The sequence below is a fragment of the Ceratotherium simum genome, chromosome 14 (genome assembly GCF_057802395.1).
Source record: "Ceratotherium simum simum isolate JZ-2026a chromosome 14, ASM5780239v1, whole genome shotgun sequence".
NCBI classification, from domain to species: domain Eukaryota; kingdom Metazoa; phylum Chordata; class Mammalia; order Perissodactyla; family Rhinocerotidae; genus Ceratotherium; species Ceratotherium simum.
The window spans coordinates 50,864,090-50,891,671 of NC_141913.1; the positions used below are offsets into that span (position 1 = coordinate 50,864,090).

The 27,582-nt window shown below is 37.5% G+C and overlaps 1 protein-coding gene across 1 annotated transcript; it reads left to right on the forward strand.

The window, feature by feature from the left end:
* Positions 1-2,722: 2,722 nt before the first annotated feature.
* SERPINB10 (serpin family B member 10) lies at positions 2,723-27,080 on the forward strand. Its single transcript, XM_014781494.2, has 8 exons — positions 2,723-2,785; positions 6,263-6,439; positions 8,263-8,328; positions 8,786-8,923; positions 10,781-10,898; positions 20,481-20,623; positions 23,637-23,792; positions 25,678-27,080. Exons 2-8 carry the CDS (start codon positions 6,272-6,274, stop codon positions 26,080-26,082), a joined length of 1,194 nt encoding a protein of 397 aa, XP_014636980.1. The 5' UTR covers positions 2,723-2,785; positions 6,263-6,271; the 3' UTR covers positions 26,083-27,080.
* Positions 27,081-27,582: the final 502 nt, after the last annotated feature.

Consider the following 27,582-nt stretch of genomic DNA (forward strand, 5'->3'; position numbering starts at 1 on the left):
GTGCTTCAGTTTTCTTTCAGTGTAAGCTAGAGAAAATGCTTTCCTCATAAGGTTGCTGTGAAGATTAAATGAATTCATACATAAAAAGCAATCGAAAGAATGCTTAGCATATACAGTATTTAATAAATAATAGTGATTATGGTTATCTTTCTCAGCATAAAACTGTCTCACTGTCAGCTGATCAAACGTGGAATCTCAGACAATTGAGTTAATTTTTTAAGGTTTGAATTGTGTTTTTTTCCTTTCAATTAGACCTTCTTAAAAATTAGGGGTTCTTGCTTCCTGCATTCTTCTCCTTACTCTTAGATTCATTTTTCTATGTAGTTCAATAATTCATTCAGCAAGTCGACAAGTAGTAGTTTGCTGAATCATTGTGAGTCTTAAGATATCCATATTTTGCTCTCGTTATTGAGTTAGAATATGAGCGTAGAATTCTAGGTTCAAAGCACTCTTCAGAACTTTAAGGATATAATTTTATTATCTTCTGGCACCAAAGTTGCTGATGGAAAAGTAGATATCAGGATAATTCTTGCTTCTTGTAGTTTTAATAATTTTCTTTTTGCTCTTGATGATGTTAGTGATATTTCATTGCATTAAGAGTATTTTTTAATTGTTTTTTAAAAATTTATCTTGTTCATCAGCAGATTTTTTTCCATCGGGAAACTTGTATTTTGCTTCATTTCTGGGAAAGTCTCAGTCATTGCTATGGACTGAATGTTCGTGTCTCCCTAATATATACGTTGCAACTGTAATTCCCAGTGTGATGGTATTTGGAAGTGGGGCCTTTGGGAGGTAATTAGGGTTAGATTAGATCATGAAGGTGGAGTCCCCATGATGCAATTAGTGCCCTTATAAGGAGATGAAGGGACCAGAGCTTCCTCTCTCCACCACGTATGGACACAGAGAGTAGGCAGCGTTCTGAACCAAGAAGAGAGCCATCACCAAGAATCCAACTATGCTGGCACCCTGATCTCATTCTTCCAGCCTCCAGAACTGTGAAAAATAAATGTTTGTTGTTTAAGCCACCCAAACTATGGTACTTTGTTATAGCAACCCAAACTGAATAAGACAGCCATGCTATTATCCACTCAGTTGTCTCTGCCCCACTCTAATTACTTTCTTCCAGATTCCTATGAGAATAATATTGATGTACCTGGAATTCTTCTCTCTGTTTCAAAAAATTTTTGAATACATAATAAATCTATGCAGTCTAAACATTAAATATCATAAAAAGACTAGAACAAAAATTCTCCCTCCCACCCTGCTTCCCCATTCATTTAGTTCCTATCCCTCCATCCCCACTAGTAACATCTGTACATATTACTACATACACATAGGGCAGGCCATAAATAACAACAAACAAAATAATGCTAATAATATTATATTGTTAACCTAAGATACTATTACCTCTTTCTCTGCCTCACCACAGTCATCAAAATTATGGACAATCATGATTTTATCGATGTAGGTTATATACCCATATGTAAGGATTTTAATCAAGAGGTAAGTGGGAAAGAAATCTGAAGAAGGTTTGGGGGATAAAATGAATAAAACTTAGTCTGTGACTTTAAAGAAGAAGAAACAATTTCTTAGCTGGTTCAGCAGAATCTACATTGATGCATTTAATGCGACATAAATAACTAGAGCAAATGATGGGGCACAAACCACGCTCTGGTGAACCTCTGTCACTCAAGATGAGCAGTCCCTCTATCTGGAGCCTCCATAGGATACTTTCAGCTAATAATAGTCTGGAGACATCCACAGATAATAATATCTGCTCAGCACATGTCAGGCAGGCATCATAGGATTTCCCACCACAAGTCACACTTTCTAGTGAAATCCAGAGAAACATTCTGCTCTAGGTTCCACACCAACATTCAAATATTAAACTCTGAGCCAGCTTTCCAGAAGATATGTGTGACTCTATGAAGAGAAAAATGGAAACTGCATGAAGAAAAACATACCAAATATGTTATAAACAAAGAGGCTTCTCTCTTCTCTTATTGCCTTCTGGATTGTTTCTCCATTCCCATCCCTCTCTTCGTTCCCTCCTCCGTTCCTCCAAGCACATACATGCTGTGATAGAAAACAAAACTATAAGCTTCTGTTTTCGTTTCTAATAAATATGCAAGAGTGAGGGAACATTCACAGGGAGAAATAAAAGAGAACCACAAAATGATGAATCAACATCTGACTCAGTGACTGTGTCTAAAACATTGATCCAGACCTCTTCTCCCTGGGGTGGGGACAATGGACACCTCACTCATTGGAGTTATGCTTGGTGTAGACTTCAAATGAGAAGGGTAACCTTAACAGTTTAATAGTTAATGCTTCACCAACAATATTTTCCATTTCATTGCCCACCAGTATTCCACTAATTTGAAGCTTTCTATTTTTGTCTTTTTAAGAAAAGATCTATTGGGAAAAGCACTCTAATTGCTGCTAGTTGGCAGACTAGAGAGAAGATTAAGCCAGGAGACTATGAGTTACAGTTTGTCAGAATTCAGTTCTCTACATGAGAATAGACACGGAAACTGTGGGTAATTAAATAATTTAGGCAAAACCTTAATCATCTATCTCTCTGTCTTTTTATTTGAGCTTCTGGCCAAGATAAACCTGAAAGGGAGAGGGTACAGGCTTGTGAACATGAATCAAAGGGTGGGGCTAAGAAGAGGGAGGTGCCGGAATTTTTTTTCTGAATTTCTACAGTTAAGTTACTTAACTCAGCCACAGTCTCTTACTCAAGAAACGAATTGCCAATTCTGCTCCAGTGGAAGAAAACAAGGTATTGTAAATACTTCTCTATTTAAAAATGTTTATTTATGTTTTCCTTCTTTGTTGAAGTGCCCAGCTAAATAAAAACAGGAATAATAGATAAAGTTCCATCCTCCAAGAATTCTGTACAAGTCAGAGAGGTTTAACCCTGAGCTGCTCTAAAATTTGTATTAGAAAGAGTGCTAAGGGGGAGAGAGCATTCATTTCAAAAGAAGTTAGAGGATCATTTTACCAGGAATTGTGAGACTATGGATGGAGTTTCCTCCAGTCACATTTCTGGATTTGCTACTTCTGCATCTGTCAACGTCGGAAAGACAAACAGAGTATTCTCAGAATAATTGAGCCAAAACCCTTCTAACCCTTTAGAAGGGTGAGCTGGCAACATGAATTTGATCCTGGTCATTAATGTATGGAGCTAATGGTTTGAGTCTCTACTCCTCATCCCCAGCCAACATTCAGTCCTGGCCACCATTCCATGAGGCATTAGCTTTCTTCTCTTCCATGGAATAATCTAGGCCCCTACCCCCCACACCCCTGCCTTATAGTAGATGTCCACTATAAAACACCTCAAACTGTTACCTCCCTTGGAAAATGGCTTTAGGTGAATATAGAAGTGCTGGGGGAAGATGTCTTCTCTGATATGCACACCTCCACGAAGTAGGTAATATCATCAGTGTCATGGGGAAGTCAAGAGGCCTTGGCTATCCTCTTATGCAAAAAGGGATGAGAATCCTTCCCACTCCCTCCTCCTGCTCATCATAATCCCTCTTTTCTTCCTCCTCCTGTTCATCCTCTTTCATCACCCAATCCCTACCTTTACCATTAAAATCTCACAGACAATGAGATACAATGACAAAAGTAATTGTATTCAGAGTCCAGAGAATGGGATTGCGGTGATAACTCTGCTATAGCTAGCTGTGCATGTTAGTCAGCACATGTAACCCCTCTAAGCCTTTGTTTCCTAGCAGAAAAAGTGAGTCATTTGGATTAAAGGGACTCGAAGCTTCTTTCCAACTCTGATATGCTAGGAGTGTGTGTATCTAGGATGAGACATTTTCATGAATGACACTATCCTTGTCCTACATTCATAGTTCTCTAGCTTCTCTGCTAAGCCTCTTTACAGATCATGATTTCGCATATATATATTAATATATGTAAACTGACATAGCTTATACTTAAGTACCTGTTTAGAGCTCTGGAAAACTGCAAAAGAGCAATTCATTCTGAAAATGGCACGGTAGGCTTCTGATTAGACATTTATAGTCTTCTCTGAAAAGATCATTGTTCAACCCTTGTGTAGACAAATTATTTCCTTTAAAATCTTGTCCTCAAATTGTGCATCCTTCAGAAAGCACTTTTCACTGTTGGGTGAAATTTCGCTAATTGCTGATTTAGCACTTTCATAAATTTCTTTGAAAAGAAAAAGAGAGCAGGAATTTTTCCTCTTGCACAGGCTACACCTGGATATATTAATGATGATATTAATGAAAGACTTATGAAGCTGAAGATAACTGGATATTAACTTTCCTCAAGAAACTGGCTTTTTCATTAGAGAGAATTATTGTTTTTGGGAATTTGTTACAAGTAACTAAACTCCAGAATAACCATAAACCACAGGTGGATAAAAATCCCAGGCCCTAAGGTAGTACTTTCTCCTCTCCTCCCTTTATGGTGAGCAGGGTTTGGCCGCAGACTCAAGCATTTTCCACAAAATGTAGTCCACAAGTTTTAAAAAGATAAAGTTTAATATATAGGCAGTAAACAAAGCATTATTTGAATGAATATAGCCTTAAAGGAAATAGAGATATTATTTCCAAGATCTGTCAAGCATTGGATCTGTCACGGAAAAGTACTCACAGGCAAGTTTTAACATTTTATGATGGTGTAGAATTACTACAAAACCACAGTTGTTTTTTTCTTTAATCAAATGTTTGCCTAGGATTATCATCAGCTTCTGGAATTCAACAGGGGCATGATCTAGAGGCTGGGAAGCTGTTTTGTTAAGTGTGAGCCTATGGCTGGGAGGGGTTTCAATAGTATCACTGTTAATCCAAGTCATGATGAAACCAAAACTGTCTACACATGCCTCCCGCTTGATTCAATTATTTGACTAGAGAGAACTGACTTTTCTAAAGTTGTCACTCTAGGTTTCTCAGAGGGCCAGGTGATGTCAGTGGAAGACCAAGTTCTATACAACATTGGCACTAATGGAAGGTTCTAGGCCCAGAAATTTGATTTATTTTTAGTGATTTAACCAGTTTGAGAAATTATTTGGCTATAAAATGACCATAGATTGAACTAGAAATTTCTTTGATAGAGACCTAGTCTTAAAAGACTTAAATTAAAATGTAAGGGCAACTAGAGGTGAAATTTAGAAGTTGAATATAATATCAAAAAAGATGAGAAAACCTGAGTCTTTTTGTTTAAGAAGACCAGTTTCAGAGGGTCTTGAGTGAGTGAGAATAAAGGCAAAGGAGTCTTGACTTCTCGACTTCTCTGTAAGCATTTCCCACTAAATTGTGCATGATTTCAAGATTAAATAAATAAAAAATGGTGGCTAAAGCCCAAGCAATGAACATTGTAAACAAGTACTTATAAGTAACCATTTTGTGCAAAGTTCTGAGCTAGGTGCTGTCAGATGTACAAAGCAGTGGAAGAAAATTTTGCTCTCAGGGAACTTACCCTGGAGTTGGAAAGATATAAACATGAAACCAGAACCAGTAGTGTGATAAATGTCAAGCAAGTGACAAAAACTATGTTATGGGACTTTGGTGGCAGACATGCTCCCGTGCACCCAAAAGGTCAGGAAAAGCTTACACAGAAAAAAACGAACTTGAACAGACTTGGACTTCAATAGAATAAAGGAGGATAAAGGCATTCCAGAAACCAAGAATATCATATATAAAGGTGTACAGGAATAAATAAGGTTAAAAAATATAAAAATATGAATGAAAGGTAAGTGAGAAAAATCACAAAGTTGAAAAGATGTCTAATTATTTTTCATTAACTGTGTAAAGTCACCAGTCGTGTGGTGTACTGAAAAGAAGCACTGGGCTGAGAAAGCCAGGAGACGTGGCTCCACGGCCATTTTTATTGTGGCATTCTCAACAAGGAGCCGCTAGCTGACAAGAATCCAATTGTTCTCCGATGTGCGTTAGCGCTAAAATTTGAGGCAACTCTCTTAAACTCTCTGGACTTCAGCTTTCCAATATGTAAAACAATAATGTTGGACTAGGATTTTTCTAAAGTCCATTCAGGTCTTATGAATATATATACATATACATATGAGACATTTATTATCATCTAAATATATATATGGATAAATTACTTTTTAATCGTTATATCTAATTGGATAATACATACTCTTGTCATTTCAATGAAGGATGATTGAAAAAATAATTGTGTAAGCCAACAAATTCTTTTACAAAAGTAAAATGAATGGAAAAGATTATTAACATGTTCTCTATCTCTCTTTTATTTTTCTTAGGTTTTGCCAATGGATTCTCTAGCAAAATCAATCAACCAATTTGCCCTGGAATTTAGCAAAAAGCTAGCTGAATCTGCTGAGGGTAAAAATATTTTCTTTTCTCCCTGGGGCATCTCAACCTCCTTGGCCATGGTGTACTTGGGCACCAAAGGTACCACTGCAGCCCAAATAGCCCAGGTGAGTGGGAAAGGCCAATCATCCTCCACTGCCTTGAAACAAACTGCTTTCTTTATCTTTTATCTTCATTTTTCTCCTGAAATCCAAATAGCCACATTTTACAACTATATCCTCCAAAACAAAAGATACACTTTAAAAAATTTTCTATACCATAAAAAGAAGTCTGGGAAAGGGAATCAATTTGAAAACTGTTAGGAAAACCACTTAAGAACCTGTGCTCTCTACCAAAATCAGATGAAGAGATGAGGAGGTTAACAAGTTTGGTTCAACACCAAAACAATTTTATTTTGATTATTAAAACATTTCAAGTAGTGATGGCTCAAACTTTAAAGAATAGAATTCATCAGCATCTTTCTAATCCCAGAAGGATTTTCTTGAAGACACAAATAGAAAAATCAAGTGAATTCTGTTCCCGTGCTTTGCTTGGTTGTTTCGTTGTTTAGCCCCTGGTTGTATGGATGAATCTAAAGATCCCATTAGGAGCATTAAAAATAGCAAAATAATGGTATTGTATAAGAAATTATTGATTTGCTGTAAGTATCCTCAAAGCATAGTGTGTGTGTGTGTATCCATAGATAGAAAAATGTATAATAAAACTGCCACATATATATATATATGTATATGTATATATCTATATATACATGCATAAGTAAATATATAAATATATATGTATGTGTTTTAAATAAAAATAAAAACAAAAAAGAGTAAATCCAGCCTTAAATTAGACAAGAATTGAAAGGCCAAGTGACAGAATTTCCACCCAAAAGGGTGCCCTCTGTGCCAAATATGGAAATGTGCATGGCCAGTAATTCTGAGTGAGATGGGCAGAATATATATTCTGTCAGTCTGGGCCTAGGATATCACCCTTATTCTTGTAGTTCACAAGATATTGTGTGGTTTAAAACAAAATCCTGGTTCACAATTAGTTAAAAATTGGTTAGTTATTAAAAGGCTTAACCATTAATATGATAGACTTAATCTTAGATGGATTCCAATTTGGGTCCATTTCATATAAATATATTGCTGAGTGTTGCTTGCCTTTGTTTTATTTAATATTTATTTAACCGTTAACAGCTTCAGTTTGCAATTGAGACTAATGAGTTGCTTATGCACCTCTTTTTTCTACGGTAACTGTTTCCTGTTCTGTCACCAAGTGTCAGCACAAGTTTTGGTAAAATAGACTTTATTCCCTATTGTGAGCTGGGTCCAGGATGTGGGAGATGGAATTATCGCCTTGTTTTCTACCGTTGTACTATTCAGGGGAAACAAGGATGTCCACATCCTTCCTGTTAACTTTCAAATGAAATGCTGGGGTGAACACAAAGAATGTGTCTATATGTCAAGTGCTGTAGACAATGAGAACTGAAGCATTAACCCAGAACAAACAGCAAATACAACCCTTGAAGTTTTCAGATAATTGGAGCAATGGTGGTTTTTGCTTAAATTGTTAAATGATGGTCTCAATTGAACACACAGTCTTCTTTTTAAAACAATCGTAGATAAAAATGAAACAAGGAAAACAAGATACTCTAAGGGTATTCCCAACATCATCCTAAATGTCCTACAAAAATATTAAAATAGTCTAGCACCTTAAATTAGACTGTTAAAAATTTACTTAAAAGCGGCTCTTGACTTACTCTATTAGTTTAGCTAACACACCATTTAAGTCAAATCAGAGCCCTCCTGGTTAATAACATATAACATATAATTAATTAATTATATGTTCTGTAGCTATAGGAATGGCTGACTTATATTTACTGATGTATATTTCATATGATTACTTCTCTGCAAAGTGCCCTCACATATTGTGTTTTAAATTACAGGTACTTCAATTTACCAGAGACCAGGACATCACATCTCGTCCTGAAAGTGAAAAGAAAAGGAAAATGGTATATCTTATATTTTAATATCCATTCAATGATTAAGGAGAGAGCACTTTTAGCACATGTATTTTAGTGGCTAATTCAAGCAACCTTTAATACGTAAATTTTCTTACAAACATATATTAAAATTATAGAAATCTTTTTCAAACTACAAAATGTCTACAGTTTTTGGAAGGGTCGTATTCTTTTCCCTTATCTTTCTCCCTCCTTTTCTTCCCTTTCAAAACTGCTCCACTTTCAAACTTGTTCTTGCCTTTGCAAACTAAATGTGAAGGAAATGATGCCCCCCAACAACTTTTAAATTCTGACATTGATAACATTACAGAAAACATTTTTTATTGACCATACAATCGATTTCAGCTTTTGTTCATAGTACACCAAACAATTTCATTCAGATACAAGATGTTCATATATATGTAGTTTCTGTTCAATATTGTTATTTGACTAATCCCTTTTTTTAAAGGAATTAAACTCGGGCGAGGTTGAAGAAATACACTCTGATTTCCAGATGCTTATCTCAGAAATCAAAAAACGCAGCAATGCCTACATACTGAAAACAGCCAACAGGATATATGCTGAGAAAACTTACCCATTTCACATTGTAAGTGCAAATGTGTCATTTTAAGCTAATGGGGAAAAAAAAGAGCCATGTGAGACCAGTCAATAAACTCTGTACCTTTCTCTAGGGACCCCAGGCACAGTTTAACGTGGTCAGCACTTCCAGTAAACCATCATTTAGACCAACTAATAAGTGTCTAGTTGTAAAGGGAACCAATAATGGGTCTCAAACCAGATCTAGTGATCAGATCTTGATGCCTAGAATAAAGGGGTACACTGCAGGTCCACAGTCATGAACACATATAGACATATGGTTTATATAATCCCTGGGCCAACACTGGTTTTACGGGAAATGGAGCAAAAGATGTAAAGTAACTAAGTAGGGTAAATCTGAAGAGCAGAGGGTGGGGTTGGTCACAGAAGTGTGGCTGGAGACTGTGTACTCAAGAGCAAAGCTGACTTTGGGATCAGACAAATCATTTCATATCATGACTTTAGAGACTTTAGGAAAGACTGTTAACATGGAATAATATTAACTTCTCCCCTTCTCTGATGGATGAACCCTATCGTGCAGACCACGACTTTGTCCTCAGTTCAGACTCAAGGGATCCTCAGAGTGGTCTACCCTGAGCCAGACCAAGTATTTACTCCTCTCACGTTTGTCCATCACGCCCTTTGGCACATCTCAGAACAGAGCAGGAGGACCTAGGTGCCCAGTGGGCAAAGAGCAAGGAAATGGCATAGAGTAGAGGAATAGCAATCAAAAAACTAAAGCTTTCCTGTGATTTCAAGCAGTGCCATCCCTGCACACAGCCAGTGATCTCTGGGGAGTTCAGGACTTGAGCTTTGTTTATACTAAAGGCAAAAAAGCAACCAAATGAGGTCTTAAAGACATTTTTATTAGAGGTAGTCTCATGAACTCAGGTTTTATTCAGAAGTAGGAGAAATGATTGAGCTGGATGAGCACTTGGAGATGAGAAGGATACAGAGACACAAAATGATACATCTTTTAAGAAGTTCACAAGCCCTAGATGTGCTCAGAGAGGTTGATCAGAACCCATGAGTCAAGATAGGGAATCGTGCCTTGTGAATCTTTAAATTTTCTTTTTACTAGATTATAAATTTTACAGAACTCAACTTTCATAATCTTCAAACCACTGCCTGGAAACTGAACTAATGCACCCCTTTTACTGCACATAATTCCTTCATAAAGTAAGCAAACAGACAGAGTACCACAACCATCCTGAGGGATAAATTATGTTCCCAAGGCAGGTGCCCTCCTAAGCAGCACTTACAGCTGGCTTATGATGACTGCCACCAGGGTAACATCATAGGGTGGGAAGGAGGAGGCCCAGCTTTTTTCCTCAGGATGCCTGATGACACATTTGGCCTTGCTTAGAAATCAGTTTCCACAGCAGCACATAGTTTTCCTCAGGGGCCTCCACAGGTTCTTGAGCGTTTAGAGTCCACAGCAGGCAGCTCCAGACCCACAAGCCTCACTTTGGTTCCATCTCTGCTGCAGAAAGAAAGCCAAGTACAACTCTCAATACCTCTCGACCCTTGCAGTCACTCCTGGATTCCCAGAGTGCTCCTACTTCTCACCCCAGCCCCATTTCCCTGGCGTGAATCAAAACACAAAAGAAGAGGAGGTAGACGCTCCAGAGCTGTGGGAGGCAGGCCTTCCTTCCACACCTGGAGTTCTCCATGGCTCCTCAGCACCCAGCAAAATTTGGAGAGGAGGTATTTAGTTTTTGACCAAAACTGTAGTGGGCAAGAGAGAAGAGAGCAACGGAGGGAGGAGGTTCAATTGCCTCTACCTAGTGTTTTGGGTAATCTAGATAGATTTGATTTCTCAGTTTTGCACAAACTCTACAAAAGGAGATTTTCCCATATTTTCCAGAAATATTTAGAAGACATGAGAACATACTTTGGTGCAGAGCCACAGTCTGTTAACTTTTTGGAAGCTCCTGACCAAGTCAGAAAGGAGATCAACTCTTGGGTTGAAAGTCAGACGGAGGGTAAGCTTTCACCAAGGTGTCCGCAGAGTGCTTTCTCCAAGCATCGTTTAATTATTTTGAATTTGTGTTATGTGTAAGTATATGTATTTCCTAAATAGAATGGTGAACACATTCTAAATATTCAGAACATTTCTTTCTATTCATACCCATAATTTTTAGAATCACAGATTTCCCAATAAGTCTCATCTAAAGCATGTGAGTCAAGACATCCACTTTACCAAGTAGACAAGAAAATATCCTATCCACTAATTCCAAAGAGGAGACCAGGGATAAAAAGCAGGAAAATGAAAAAAGGAAATTTGAAATACTGCTGCAGTTGTGGTTTTTAAAGAAAGATAGCTACTAATTAATAACAAAAATGTGGCATTAAATGTGCTATATATTCTTAATTTTCAGAATAAGGTCAAGTATTAGTTAGAGTACATACTAAGCTGTTGTAACCAAGAAACCCAGACTACAGTGGCTTAATAATAAGATGGAAGTTTATCTTTCGCTCACATAATAGTCAAAAGGTAGATAAGCATTCTGTTCCATGAGGCCATCCAGAGGCCCAAACTGGTGAGTCAGCTCTGCCATCCTCAAGGCATGGCTTTCACCTCTAAGTCTAAGATGATTCTTGCAAATGTCGGTTTTATAGTCCACAGGAAATGGGGAAATGAAAACCTCTTTGCTTTTAAGGGGTTGCCCTGAAAGTGTCACACATCCATTCCACTCATCTCCCAAACTTAGCTACATGGCGCACTTTATGCTAGGGTGGCCAACTTGTCCCAGTTTGCCTGGGACTTTCCTGGTTTTAGCACCTAAAGGTGTCTCAGTTCTAGGTAAACTGGGATGGTTGGTCTCCTGGACTTGCTGTAATAAAGGTCTGTAAAATGTAGTTTTAGCTGGGTAGCCACATGCTCTCCTAAAATTTGAGAGTTCTATTTCTAAAAGAAAATAGAAGAATAATTCTCCTAGGTAATTTAGCAGTCTTTTATTATGATCCTTATTTTAGCAATTAGGAAGCTGAAGCTTCAGGGAAATTAAGTTACCCGAGATCAGACAGTTTAAAGCCTTAGAAATAGGATTCAAACCAAAGTCAGTTTAGTTCTAAAGTCCGAACTTATTTCAATACACCATACTGCCTTTTAAATCGATATTTCTATTGATGCTCCATTATATCCCACAAAGAAATACAAAAGGTATAATCATTAATGAATATTAATAATTAAGCTCTTGCTTTGCATCAAAGTACACAGAATGTTTAGGCGATTTGCCCTGAAATTCAGAGTTCATTATATATACCTGCCAGACATACCTGCTGAGGGTCCCACATATTTCATACTTAACATACTTGAAGTCATATTCAAGATGGTTTTCCCACAGCTCCTCTTCCTTGTGCGTTCATTCTCCATCTCAGTGAATGCATGCACCACCACACACTTGTCCAGACCAGAAATCTGCGGGATACTCTAAATTCTCGCCTTTCCTTTGCCTCCTCTACATGTTTCTGAGTTCACCTTTCCTTTCCAATCTCTTCCTCCTCTGCTTTCACTTTTTGTCATCATTTATCTGCATTAGCACAATAATCTGCCTCTAATCCTTTTTTTTTTTTTTTGAGGAAGATTAGCCCTGAACTAACATCTGTTGTCAACCCTCCTCTTTTTTGCTGAGGAAGATTGGCCCTGGGCTAACATCCGTGTCCATCTTCCTCTACTTTATATGGGACGCCGCCGCAGCATGGTTTGATGAGCAGTGTGTAGGTCCACGCCCCAGATCTGAACCTGCAAACCCCAGGCCGCTGAAGTGGAATGCCCAAACTTAACTGTTACGCCACTGAGCCAGCCCCAATCTGCCTCTAATCTTGCTCCCCTCAAATCCAGCCTCCATTCAGGCGTGCAAATGACCTACCTAAAATAGAAATTAGACCAGGTAGGCCACCTCACTCCTGTACTCAAAACCCGTCCATGGTGCCCCATGACCTGCAGGATGAATTCAGCCTCCCTAAAGTGACATATAAGGCTCAGCATGACCGTGGAACCTTGCCTGTCTCTCCACTTCAACTCTGCTCGCTCCTTGACTCAAAATTTAAACTTCAAGAATTCTCAGTGGCACAGCTTCCTACAACTCCCTGTGCTACTTCACGACCCTGTGCCTTTGCTTATGCCCTTCCCTGTATCTGAAACACCTTTCCCTGCCCTGTCACTCCCAATCCCTCCACAGCCACTCGATAACTTCTCAGGGCTTCACTCAGGTCTATGTCCTCCAGGAAGCTTCTGGCTCCCAGGCTGGGCTAGGAGCCTTCCTCTTTGCTCTCAGAGCACCCTGTAGGAACCTTTACCTTGACACCTACCATATTGTTATTGAAATTAACTGCCTGTGCCCTTGCCTCTCCTACTGGACTCAAGTACCCCACGTGCCATAACACTGCCTTATTTGAGTTTCAGCTTTGAATTACCAACACATGATAGGCCTGCTCATATAGAACAAGAATACTTATTTGAAATGAATTGAGGAAGTTGGCAGCCCTGTATTCTCAGTTCCTTTTTCATTGAACTAGTGACTCAAAAGCCACAAGGTGAGGCAAGAGTGACCGCTATACTTAACTTACTCCTGATTTGGATTCATCCAAAAGTAAGTCGGTTTTTTAGAATCATAGATTGGCTAGCGTTTACTGAGTACTTGCACTGTTGCAGTTTGCAAGAGGACCAAACATGATTGTACAGGCTAAAGCCCTGTGTGGTAATACATGACACAAATTCAACGTAGTAGAAGTAGAAGTAAGAATAGTGCTGGAACGGAACTAAATCTCAAGTCTCAAATTCCTGGCCCAGAGACCATTATGTTGTCTGTAAGACAGGTGGGAACCCCACAGATAGGAAGACTGGGAGCAACTAGTCTGCTCCCTTACACCCGAAAAAGCCTTTCAGAGCCAAGAAGAGAGCCATTGTCTGATGCTGCATAAACATGGTTCTTAGGGTCCTTGTCACACTTCCCCAGTGTAGACTGACACACTCAAGGAGCATGACAAGATCTGACTGTCTAGATTCAGAGTTGTCCTTCTCGTGATCATAGAAATGTGCCATAAATCTGCATTGCCCTATGTGGTATAGTCACATGTTCTATCCACATATGACCATAGATCATTTGAAATGTGGCTAATGCGACTGGAACTGAATTTTAATTAGTTTAAATTTAGGAAGTCATGTGTGTCTTGTAGCTACCATATATGACAGCACAAAAGTTTTGTTTCGAAGAACTGAGCAAATGATATTTTAAAATTGAGGAGACTTCAGATTACAGTCACTATATAGTCAAGATGTTGAATGGTCACACTTTGAAAAATCCTCTATTGTCATACCACTTGTTAAATGAGAGGTCCCCCAAAATAAGCTCACCCTGGGCATGCTCAGAATCTGTTATGAAGCCTCTGCTCCCACATCTTCTGACTTCATTCCTCCAGCTGGCCCTGCCGGCTCTATTTCTTAGAAGTAGAATCTTTCAAAGAGAGACAAAGCTGCTGTAATCCTTCTGTATTTTATTTTACATATTGAATACAAATATTTGGTATTTGGGGGCTATTTGACATCAAATAAAATAAGGAATTAATCAACTATTCAGGAACTTTGACTTTCTCAAGACAGAGTTCCACATGGCCTAAAGGAAAAGTTGCTAGAAACATTTTGGCGTGACTATGTTCTATCTGAACCGCCTGAAAGAAGATTCTTACTTTAAGCTTTCAGACAAGCCTTCTTCCAAGAAGCCGTATGGACTACTGGGACATACAGCATTCAGTCAAATTCTCAGTGATAGATGCAATTATTTTTTTCTGGTATGTCTTCTTTATAGTCTTAAAAGTGGAGTACTGGGGATGAATATTGTCTACAAGTTTTTAATCAAAATCTATCATGTTTGGCATATTGCACACTCTAGTGTCACATTACTATGTGTTCAGCAGGATTTACCTTGAATATCTACAAAGAGAATGTCTTTCCCATTACCTATAATTACTAAGGACGTGCGCCATGAGCAAGCCAGTAGGTGGCACTTCAGCGCTCAAGAGAATAGTAAAACATTTTCTTTGAAGTCAAATTTGCTCTGTCTGTTACTTTGAAGTTGTATTTAAGTACATTTTGTACATCCTTTGTAACATAAGTTATATTTTAAGTGTCCTGATGCTTGGCTGTGGGTTCAAGGGGCTAGGTTGCTTGAAAGCATATGAACCTGGAGAACAATGCAATAAAACTTAAATCAACTGGATTTCAACCAACTTAAGATCAATCTGTGCAAACCTCAATCCTCCATATGTTCTATTTGCACCTACAACTTTATCAAATGATAGAGTAATTAAAGAAACATGAAATGGAGCTTTAAAAAAAAATAAAACTGTGCAAAAAAATTTTTTTAAATGACACAGAAGGCCTCCCCATGTTGCATCATCGAAGACATTTTAAATTAAGTTTAATACTGTCTTTAATAAGATAGAAAAACAAGTACTAAAACGTTTCGGAAAGTTTTGACATCAGCATTTAAAACCAAATTTAAATTTAATTTTTAAAAGCGAAAAGTCTGTTTTGCGGGGGTTGTTTGCTTTGTTTAGGTTTGAACAGACGTATCCAAGACCACACCTCAGATCCACTGGAATCTCTAGAAGTGCTGCCCCCAGAACTTTTAAATAAAGCCCCACAGGTGCTTGTGATGGGCCCCTGTGAAGGCTGGAGCAGGCAGTGGAGGGGTTGCTGGAGGCCCTCGTACAGGCGCCCGAGAGCCAGTTCCCTGAACGTGCGCATCTCTTCCCAGCCTCGCTTTCAAAGACTTCACTTTGGTACCTTGAAATCACTGTGTGAGAATAGCCACACCAGGGCAATGGGCTAGACATCAGGAGCCTCCTTCTCTACACCCCACCCCTACCTGGAGCCAGTTTACCAGCCAACCACTAGAAATGGGACACCAGAGGTCTGGACTTCATCTAATTTTTATCATACTTCATTTACCTACTATTGTTTTCCATACCATATTTTTAAAAAAAAAAAAAAAAAGGAAATCAAAAGTTAAATGTCTAATTTTAGTTGTTCTTAACTATTTTAAAAAGTTTTATTACATATGTCATATACAATCTTTATTTTAAAAAATTCAATTTGGCACCATATAAAGTAAGAACTAGAAGGCCCTTGTTTCCCAATTTTTCTGTGTTTGTGTATTTTCCTTACACAAATGTAATAATATTTTACAACAGTGCTGTAACTTTCCTGTAAAAGGCTAATTAACCCATTCACATTTTTTGTGATGATTAATATGTCTGGCCTTCTTGCTGTCTCATAATTTTGGGTTTTCTATTTACCATGATTTCTTTTTCTTTTCTTCTTTCATTTCCTCTGTTGCATTGATAAAGTTTTTTTTTGTTCTACATTTTTCTCTAGTATTTTGGGTGTTACAGAATTTATTTCTATCATCTTTCTAGTGGTTGCACTTACATGTAAAACAGATCATATAGAGATGATACATGTAAAGTATAAAATATATATATATATATATATGTATTTTCATGTCTGGAGCTAATCTGGCATTTCCTCCTATCAAACAAACCAAAAAGTTTAACATACTTTCACTTTTCTACTCCTTCTCTTCCATAAAACCTCTCCCGTTACTGGAATTTTTGTTTCATCTTGTGATATTTTTTAAAAATATGTTGTGCATCAACAATTATGTACTGGTTCCTTTCTTTATCATGGTTTCTTGTATTCCATGTCTTCCTTTCTTTGATTCATTTTTATTTGCTGGCATCCATTCTCTTGTAATTATTTAGGAGGAGGTCAGATAATCTATAAGGTGATAAAATTTCTGAGAAATACAATATCTGAAAATGTCCAAATTTTTCTTTCCCCCATATTAATGGAGTGGCTGAATATAGAAGTTTCAAAATTCATTTTTCCTCTAGACAATAGCATCCAGTGCTGTTAATGGAAACAACAAACCTGTACTCCACATCCTCCCCAGAAAATTTTAGAAGTTTCTCTTTCTTTTTGTTCTGAGGTTTCAACATTATGTTCTAGGTAGGGGTCTTTTTAAATTTTTAAAAAAATTCTGCCTGGAACTCTTTTTAGATAAATTTAAAGACTCCTTTAGCTAAAGGAAATTGCATATATTATTTATTTAACTATTTTCTTTTCTCCACTCTCTCCATTCTTACCTTCAGTACTCCTAATAAACAAATTTGGAATCTTGGGATCTATCCTACATGCTTCAATCTTGCTTTTACACTGACTGTTTATCCTTTTGCCCTTCTGCTATGCCCTTCTGGCTCATGAATTTGCTCCAGCTGTATTCACTCTGCTATTCACTCCATCTAGTTAGAGTTTTATTTTGAAAATTACATATTTTCTACTTTTACAATTTTTTCCCCTCAAGATCTATGATTGTTGGTTATTTCTTCTTTATGGGTGAGATCTCCTGTCAACTCTTTCCAAATATGTAAATTTTGCTTATTTTTAAGTCTTTGTTTTGTTCATTAATTCTATTTTCTAATTTTGCTTGTTGACTTTGGTGCTTCTCCCTCAGGAGGTTGATTTTCCTAATTGTTTAGTCCTTTTGATTTTCTGCTTATCCTTTTGTTTGAGAATCCCAGTTCACTCATCTTTAGTTGACAGTTCTAATTAGAATAACTTGTCTACAGTGAATGTTGGGCTGATGCTGATGTGCTGTGCTCATAACTTGTCTTCTAGATGTGGGAGGCTCTCTGTGTTTGGGGGAAATTCTCAGCTATTTAGAGATACTGTCCTAATGCCACTATGACATAAGTAGGTGTCCTTACTCATTACACCGACTTGTAAGCTAACGTATTTGCTGCCCGTTGCTGGCACACAGGGAGGTATAAAATGTCGGTAGACCCAATTGCTCCAAACCTGTGGCTCTCAGTCCTGGCTACACATTAAATTCACTAACTCCTAAGGCCAACCCCAAATGAATTAATTCAGATCTCTGGGGGTGAGGCTTAGGCATCAGTATTTTTAAGTCCCCAGGTGATTCTAATTCTCAGCCAAGGCTAAGAACCATTGCCGTAAATGGAATAATTCCCTTAATTCCACCAACACCCCTCCCCGCCGCAACAAGCTCCATGTACACACAGCCTTTGAGCTTCTAACTCCCCAGGCAACACTCGGATTTCCCCGGTAGTTAGTTGTCTCTGCTGCCTTTTCTGTACTGTGGTTTCCTCTATCAGTCTAATCCATCTGCATTTTCTCTTTGGGGATTCTTCAAAATTTCCAGTCCTTTAATGGCATCTTTTCTTGGTTTACATTCCTGTTTCAGAATTATTCTTCTTAACAAATATTTGTTCTAGAACTAATTAAGTAACTCTGGAAAACAATATTTTGACTATATATTCTGACTTTAAGAAAGGAACTGTACACAAATATTGTACCCTACTTAAATTAAATTTGTTTTCATAAGAGAATGGGTTGGCAATTCCGAAAGTATTTTATGTATATTCTAGGATTGAGCAAATAAGTAAATCTATTGGGAATAACGAGGGCCAGGTTTCTCACTGACAGAGAAAGGAATTACAAACAAGAAAAAGGAAAGGCTAGGGGTTGGCCCAGTGGCATAGTGGTTAAGTTTGTGTGCTCTGCTTTGGTGGCCCCGGGTTCTTGGTTTTGGATCCTGGGCGAGACCTACACACGCTCATCAAGCCATACTGTGGCAGCGTGCCACATACAAAATAGAGGAAGATTGGCACAAATGTTAGCTCAGGGCAATCTTCCTCAGAAAAAAAAAAAGAAAAAAACAAAAAGGAAAGCCTAGAAACAACCCCGTGGTGCTGGATTTGAAGTGGACGTATCAATATGACCTTCTAACCATTAATGTATAAGTAGAAAGAGAATTAGATAGGTATGGAAATAGATACAGATGTGTGTATAATATATATATTTCCTAAATCTCTCCACTGAGCAATGACTTCCCAGTAGTAATCAGCATAGCTAACACTCAGATCTTGACTTCTAAATGCCATCCTTCAAAAAATGTAACCAGGGCTCATGAAAGAAATGTCAATACCTGGGCTAGGACATGGAAAGTACAAGATAAGCCTTAGGACATCTTGTGGTACCAGAAGGTAAGGAAGTGCTCAAAATATTTGGTGACATATCAAAAGGACATAGGAGCCAACTTGAGGAGGCTTCCAATAACAAAATCTTGGACAATTTGAGCCTTGAAATAATAATGATAGTAATGAATTATAACCAATAGAGTAAAATAAATATCCATGAGTCTATATTGATATAAATAAATAATTGAATACCTAAATAAATGGAGGAGAAAGGAAAGATCTTCCTCATAGTAGAATTCCAGTTAATAAATGTAGAAGGAATTTGAAATGTAATGGAAATTGAAAATCACCAATTGAAATTTGGCAAACACCACAATAATAATTGTTTCAGGCAAGATTAGCAATGGATGCCAACATTAGTGGATGAAAGTTTGATGAGAAACAGGATATTTACATAGTCTCAAAGCATCTCCCCACATGATGCTTATTAATTACAAAGGGAAAAATAGTAATTTTACAGAGGAGAAACCTGGAGAAATCAAGTCATTAAAATTAACATCACCAGTAATGAGACATATGAACATCATGTACATCCTGATATAATTCACTGAGAAGGACACAACATTACTTCTGTGGTTATATTGGTTTCTTAGAGCTGCTGTACCAAATTACCACAAACTGGATGGTTTAAAACAATAGAAATGTATTCTCTCATTGTTCTGGAGGCTAGAAGTCTGAAATTAATGCGTTAGCAGGGCCATGCTCCCTCTGAAGGCTCTAGGGAAGGAACTGTTCCATGCCTCTCCTAGCTCTGGTGGTTGCTGGCAATCCTTGGCATTCCTTGGCTTGTAGATGCATCACTCCGATCTCTGCCTCTGTTGGCACATGACCTTCTTCTTTGTGTCTTTCCTATGTCTCTGTGTTTTCACATCTTCTTCTCCTCTCTGTGTGTCTATATCCAAATTTCCCTTCTCTTACAAGGATATCAGTGACTGAATTAGAGCCCACCCTAATCCAGTATGACTTCCTCTTAACTTGATTATATCTGCTAAGACTCTATTTCCAAATGAGATCATATTCACTGAGACCAGGGGTTAGAACTGCACATATCTTTGTGGCGGACATAATTCAACCCACAAGGGTAGTATTCTCACAAAAATGCATAACTAAATACTATGTCGAGGAAATATCAGACAAATCTGAACTGAGAATTGAGGGACATTCTACAAAACCTTTTCAAAAGTGACAAGGTCATGAAAGACAAAGAATTAATGAGGAACTGTCCTAGGTTAAAGGAAACTAAGAGAAAATGAGAACTAAATGCAACTTGAGATCTTGGATTGATTTCTGGTCCAAAAAAAGGACTTTATTGAAACAATAGATGAAATTTGAATAAGATCTGTTAAGAGTGTTCTATCAATGCTAACTTCCTAATTTGGATCATTGGTGGATATAAAATGTTACCACTTAACAGTATTTCATAATCATCATTTTTTTAAGTGTGGCATATCACCAGGATGTAACTACACTATTTGAAACCTGTCCTTTTGCTCTTGTAGGAAAAATCTTGAATCTCCTACCTGATGATGCTGTGGATTCTGACACCAGAATGGTTCTGGTGAATGCCCTTTACTTTAAAGGAATCTGGGAACATCAATTCTTAGTCCAAGACACCACGGAAAAGCCTTTCAGAATAAACAAGGTGGGAACTTTTTAAGAATCAATATGGATTTTTACCTGGCATTGCAAAGGGGATTCTATTTTAATTCACTCTTCTTTCTGAATATATGTTCCTGTAAACTATGGCTCTTACTAGAGCTGAGCTAAAAGCCCTCAGTTCCATCCCACCTGGAAATCCTTCTTTCCTTGTTTTTCTCTGAGAGTAGACTATTCACATATATTATCATTTAGTCCTTGCTACAGCTGTGGTAGAGTACGTAAGGTAGTTATTATATTTATTTCCCAGGTGAGAAATACAGCATGGGTCAGTGACTGGAGCCATGCCTAAGTTAGAAGTCTACCAGAACCATAACCCAAAACTCTTCACTATTAGTTCTGTTCTTGTTCTACTAAACCAATACTATCTTCTACCAAACTCTTACCCTTCCATAAGTAAAAGAAACAAAAATTTAAAATCTCACCTCTTCTATTAAGGTTTCTCTCTGGGTCAGTACACAATACATTTGTTTCTGTAATGGGAACCCACCACAGCAAAAAGGGAGACTAATAGAAAGTGACAGACATATCTCATAGAATGCACGGGCTGGAACGTGGCTGGGTCTTGGGACTTGAGTGGAAACAAGGATTCAAATGTGGTCAAGATCCATTCTCTATCTTGTCAACTCTGTTTCTCCCATCATTTTTGTCTCAGGCTGAAGTTTAACTTTCTCTGCTTCCCAGTCCACAATGGCAGAAGATGGCTGCCCACAACACCTCTTCCATTCTAGAGACCAGTCTGATAGATCTTATTCCAAATTCGTAGAGAAGGAACTGATTGGCCAAAATTTGTTAAAGTTGTTTATTCCTGGGGAGGGTCATCTCACATAAGCAATGCTGCTGAGGACCTATTGCTGTGATCCTGTGGATGTGCACATTAGGCAGTTCTCAGACAATCAGTGGGATTAAGATGGGGTAGGGACTGAATATATAATCCAAAAGGTTAACTAGAAATGAGCTGGATAGTTACCTGGCTTAATGCATTCACTCAGAATTTTCAGCTGAATAGCATTCCAAACTAGCTCTGGTAAAACAGGAATTGTATCAGCATTCACTTTTGTAACTAAGAGGAAATAGGAAGTCCAGGAGTGGGATCTCTAGAGTCTCAAAACATCATCTCAGTTCTCTCTCTCTCGTTTCCCTCTAGTTGTTGCCCTCATTCTCTAATAGGAAGATGGAATTGATCCATATGACCAGGGAATATGGCTGCCTCATATTCAGTCTTCTAGTTTCACAACCCTACTAGATAGAGAAAGTCTTTGCTACCAGGCTTAACAGAAAGCTCCCAAATTGCACTCTGGTTGGTGCCATTCACGTGCTTATCCCTGAAACAATCACTATATTGTGGAGGTTCCTGAATGAACAGCCCTGGTCATATGGCCACCACCTTAGAAGAAGGGTGGGGCTTTGTGATTGACATTTAGCTCCATATAGAATGGATAAATAACATATGTCTACAACATCCGAATTGCAGTGTTTTGTTTTTGTTTCACCACTGGCTTTACTAAAAATAGACTTTATTTTTTTAGAGCACTTTTAGGTTTACAGCAAAATTGAGAGGAACGTACAGAGAGTTCCCATATACCACCCCCATGCCACACACACACACAGTTGTCCCTATTATTAACATCTTGCATTAGTGTGGTCTATTTGTTACAATTAATGAGCCATTGTTGATATATTATTATTAACTAAAGTCCATAGTTTACATTAGGGTTCACTCTTTGTGTTGACAGTTCTATGGGTTTTGATAAATGCATGTCACGTATTCACCATTACAGTATCATATAGAATAGTTTCACCGTCCTAAAAATGCCCTGTACTCCACCTATTCATCCATCTCCCTAAACTCCTGGCAACCACTGATCTTTTTACTGTCACTATAGCTTTGCCTTTTTTTAAGAGTGCCATATAACTGGAATCATACAGTATGTAGCCTTTGCAGACTGGCTTCTTCCACTTAGCAATATGTATTTAAGGTTCCTCCATGATTATTTGTGGCTTGATGGATCATTTCACTTTATTGGTGAGTAATATTCCATTGTATGGATGTAGCAGTTTGTTTATCCATTCACCTTATTGAAAGGCATCTTGGTTGCTTCCAGTTTTGGCAATTATGAATAAAGCTTCTATAAACATTTGTGTGCAAGAGTTTGTGTGGACATAAGTTTCTAACTCATTTTGGTAAATACTTAGGGGCACAGCTGCAAGATCACATCGTAAGATTGTATTTAGCTTTGTAAGAAACCATCAAACTATCTTCCAAAGTGGCTTCCATTTTGCATTCCCGTTGGCAGGGAATGACAGCACCTGTTGGTCCATGTCCTCACCAGCAGTTGATGTTGTTAGTGTTTTGGACTTTCAGCCATTCTAATAGGTGTGTAGTGGTATCCTCATTGTTTTAATTTTCAATTTCTTAATGACATATGATTGAACATCTTTTCATATGTTGTATGTTTTCCTTTGGTGAGGTATCAGTTCAGATCTTTTGTCTATTTTTAAAATTGGGCTGTTTGTTTTATTATTGTTGAGTTTTAAGAGTCCTTTGTAAAGTTTGGATACCAGCCCTTTATCAAATATGTGGTTTTGAAATATTATCTCCTATTCTATTGCTTGTCTTTTAATTTTTTTGGTGAATTTCAGTTTTATGATACTAAAATACTTTCTCAAATGTTTGCATGTCAGTTTCTGGTTCATTGGCATTTACCTAGTTTGCATAAGACTATGTAGTCTTTTAAGTGTTTGGTAGAATCCAGCTCGCTATGATTTATGAAGGTTGCCACAATAGTGTTAGAGAAAAAAACCTCCCACAGCACCCATTGATGATGTTATCCTGTATAACATATTTCCGGAAAGCAAGGTCTGAATAACCTTATTCAGCATTTAGCAGAAGATCACCAATTTTGCCAGTGTCTCAGATGACTGGGAACCAATGATAATAAAGAATTATAGATTTGGTGGGACTCCTCCTCAGTGACTTTGCTACTTATTTTCTATAGGCTACAAGCAAACCAGTGCAAATGATGTCGATGAGAGAAAAACTTCAAGTTTTTCACATAGAAAACCCACAAGCCCTAGGCCTTCAACTCAACTATAAGAGCCGCGACCTCAGCCTGTTCATACTACTGCCAGAAGACATGAGTGGGCTGGATCAGGTAAAGACACGGTCTGTCTAACACGAAGGTGGTTCCAGTGTTTACCCCTCCCGGGAAAAAAATAAGGACATGGTCTCCGTGTCTGGGTAGAGGAAGGCAACCAATATACGTTGAGCCCTCGGTACTTTACCTTCACAATGTCATCTAAGTGTCACAAAACTCTGTAAGGTTGATATTACTACTACTCAGAAATGTTAAGCAATCTATAGACACCTTCAGCATGGAGTAGCCACACAAACAGCCACACGAACGATAGATACAGATATTCTTTGTCAGTCCCACAGCTGTCGGGATTGATCATAACAATCTTTCAGTCAGTCTAAGTCTTTCTTCTCCTTCTTGTAGGACCTACCTAATTGGAGGTTAATTTTTTAATCACTTGCATTAGTCTAGCTTTAGATGTATATTTTAAAATATTAAAGTGACTTGTAAAACTTTTTTTTGAGGAAGATTGGCCCTGAGCTAACATCTGTTGCAAATAATTCCTCCTTTTTCCCTTTTTTCTCCCCAATGCCCCAGGAGATAGTTGTATGTCGTAGTTGTACATCCTTCTAGTTGCTATACGTGGGACGCCATCTCAGCATGGCTTGATGAGCAGTGTGTAGGTCCGCGCCCAGGATCCGAACCGGTGAACCCCAGGCCACTGAAGCGGAGCATGAACTTAACCACTACACCACCGGGCCGGCCCGTCTAAAACTTTTTTAAATCATTTTTATTAAGTAAATAGCCTTCAGGAGAAATCGTCTGTCTCAGTATCATCTTCAAGTATTGTTCAAGTTAATTGTCAGACAAATTTCTATTAAGCCTGACATAACTTTGGTCAGACCACATTTATGAGCAATTTGCATGTGTAAATTGAACATTAGTTTCTCATGTAATAGGTGGCTTGTCTTCTTTGCACAGTGCTTTCTTTTCACGTTTGCCAAACTCTTTATACTTATGTTTCCATGTCCCGACTAGTGTGTAGAAAAGATTTCGAAATTGTGTCTAAGAATTTGTGAAACTAGAGAGGATGGTAAAAATAAGGCCAAGTGTTGACAGTAAACCATTAGAGTCACACCCTTATAGGGTTAGTCTTTCTTCCTAAACGCGCAGTTTCCTGAGCTGAAGAATTGCCACATTATTAATGTACATCATTTAGATATATGTCATTGACATCAATATTTGGGTCCAAAAATCTCTCAAAATAGCCAAAGCATATGCTTTGAAACAAACAGTTATTTAAAAAAAATCAAACTCATTGTTTTTCCCTCATATATACATATGCATATATTTATACACATACATATATATTTATTGTTTGAAAAATTTAAAATATAAAGAGGAGAAACAGTACTCTCAAATCCACTATTAAAGTCATTACTCTTAAGATTTGGGGATTTTTCTTTCTTTTCTTTTCTTTATAATTTATAGTTACTAAATTATCTTCACATTATAGAGTATAGCATTTTATTTTATCTCAGATTTTGTTTTCAAAGAACTGTCTCCCATGTTATTAAGGCTAATTTTTGTTGTGCCCTGGCATACAACTTCTCCTAGAGTATTCACTTTTGTGTAGACAACATCTAAATGCATATTTATATTGATGTATTTGTGTGTGTAGTTGATGTCTTGCATATTACTGTAGAAGTACTTCCATTTTGAATCATGGTCTAATTCTTCTATATCCTGAGAACTATGAATCTGTAAAACAAAGATTCTGTAGGTCAACACTATGAAGGATCTCATTATAAACAGAAAATTTCCAAACATGTGTGTTTTGATACTGTTGGTAACGGGAATAATCATAATTCATCAATGTAGTATCTAGGGGTCTCCCTCGACAAATATGTATCACTCCACTCTGAAATTACTGACTCTTTCTTCCTTGGTTCCAAACCCGCAGCTGGAAAAGGCCATCACCTATGAGCAGCTGAGTGAGTGGACCAGTGCAGACATGATGGAGTTGTATGACGTGCAGCTGTATCTTCCCAAGTTCAAGCTGGAAGAGGCTTATGATCTCAAGTCAGCTCTAAGCAGTATGGGGATGAGAGATGCCTTTAACCAGAGCAGAGCTGACTTCTCAAGAATGTCTATGTTGAGAAACCTATTTCTGTCCAACGTTTTCCACAAGTCTGTTGTGGAAATAAATGAACAAGGTACAGAGGCCGCAGCTGGCACTGGGAGTGAGGTGGGTTTTAGAATTAGACTCCCCACCATTGAATTCAATGCAGACCACCCATTCCTCTTCTTCATCAGGCACAACAAAACCAATAGCATTCTCTTTTATGGGAGATTCTGCTCCCCCTAACTCTGCATCTCTCTCATCAAACAAGAGCATCTTACAGTGTGAAAAATGCACCATAAGATGGAAAAATACAATTAAAATAAAAAACAGTTTGTATCCTAGATCTTTTTCACATATGAATATTAGCAAAAATATTTTGAAATAATGCATTCTAGTGATCCCATCATATCTATACAGCTAGAGACAATGGCAAATTTTATTTTTACCACTTAACATTTGTCTTAATGTGACTTTTATTTACATTTCAGAAATTCTGTTATTCATTGAATGCCTTACAATTCTTGAACTGCTTGGTCACTGTATTTTCATTGTCACTTATATTTCACATGCATTATTTAGTTAAGAAAAGTCTTTATGCAGGAAATATATTGATAAACAAGAATTTCTCAAGAATCTTCTTTCTATGGTTCATCAATTACTACTGTAAAATTAAATTCCCCTTTTCTGCTAACTATTAAAAAATACTTATGTTGACATTAATGGAAAAACTAGTGAAATCCAAATGAAATCTGGAGCTTAGTTAACAGCAATGTACGAGTGTTGGCATCTTGGTTTTAGAAAATGTACCATGGTAATGTGAGAGATCAGTATTAGGGGAAACTGTGTTAAGAGTATGTAAGAGTTCCCTGTATTATCTTTGCAACTTTTCTGTGAATCTAAAATTATTCCAAAATAAAAATTGTGTTAAAAATAATTATCATGTGTAAAAGTTGTCACACTAACATCGTTGCTTTTAAAAATCTTATAAACTAGGAGAGTAAATTTCTGATTTATATAAATATGTATTGTTATTTATAAGAAGATATTCTTAGTAATACTGTATTTCCATAAAATTGGCTGTGTCTCTTAATTTCTTTTACAAATGCTCATACACAACTGCTTATTGGTAGTCTCATCAGCTGTTGTTCTAATTTTGGAGATTGATTGTATCATTCTAGGTTGCTTTTTCTGTATTTATCTAATAAAGTGAAAGACTGGGTCTGACATGATTGACGTATAAATTAGTACAAGAAACTTTATTTTCTATATAAACTCTTGGTTTGGTGTTATGGAATAAGAAAAATATTCTATGCTTTAGCTCCAAAGATAGGAAGTTGTAATACATATGACATTATACCATATCTTTATGAAATATTTTGCCTCTACCCATAACATCTCAAATTAAGTAGAAATGAAAGAAATCTCTTTTGTCTGTGTTATTAAATTAAATTAAAAGTCCTTAAATGTTATGGATCATTGTGGACTCAAAAGAAAAGTGGTAACAAGTGAACCAGCAGCGTGGAATCCAAGCCAGAATAAAGCAGGACCAGTGTAACACTCTCAGAGGCTGACAATCAGAAAATATTAAATATAATATGCTTCAAACAAACAACAAGAATGGAAAAAGGGTGATGCTAGAAACTTCAGATTAGTAAGATTCATTCACGCAGTCATTCATTAAAGAGTGTTCACTGAGGGGCTGGCCCAGTGTCATAGTAGGTGGGTTCACTCCCTCAGCTTCAG

Excerpts from the sequence above, each read along its gene's own strand:
- SERPINB10 (XM_014781494.2), top strand. The coding sequence starts at position 6,272 with ATGGATTCTCTAGCAAAATCAATCAACCAATTTGCCCTGGAATTTAGC. Across the intron at positions 8,329-8,785 it reads GTGAAAAGAAAAGGAAAATG|GAATTAAACTCGGGCGAGGT; the intron begins GTATATCTTATA and ends CTTTTTTTAAAG. Across the intron at positions 20,624-23,636 it reads AGCCTTTCAGAATAAACAAG|GCTACAAGCAAACCAGTGCA; the intron begins GTGGGAACTTTT and ends TATTTTCTATAG.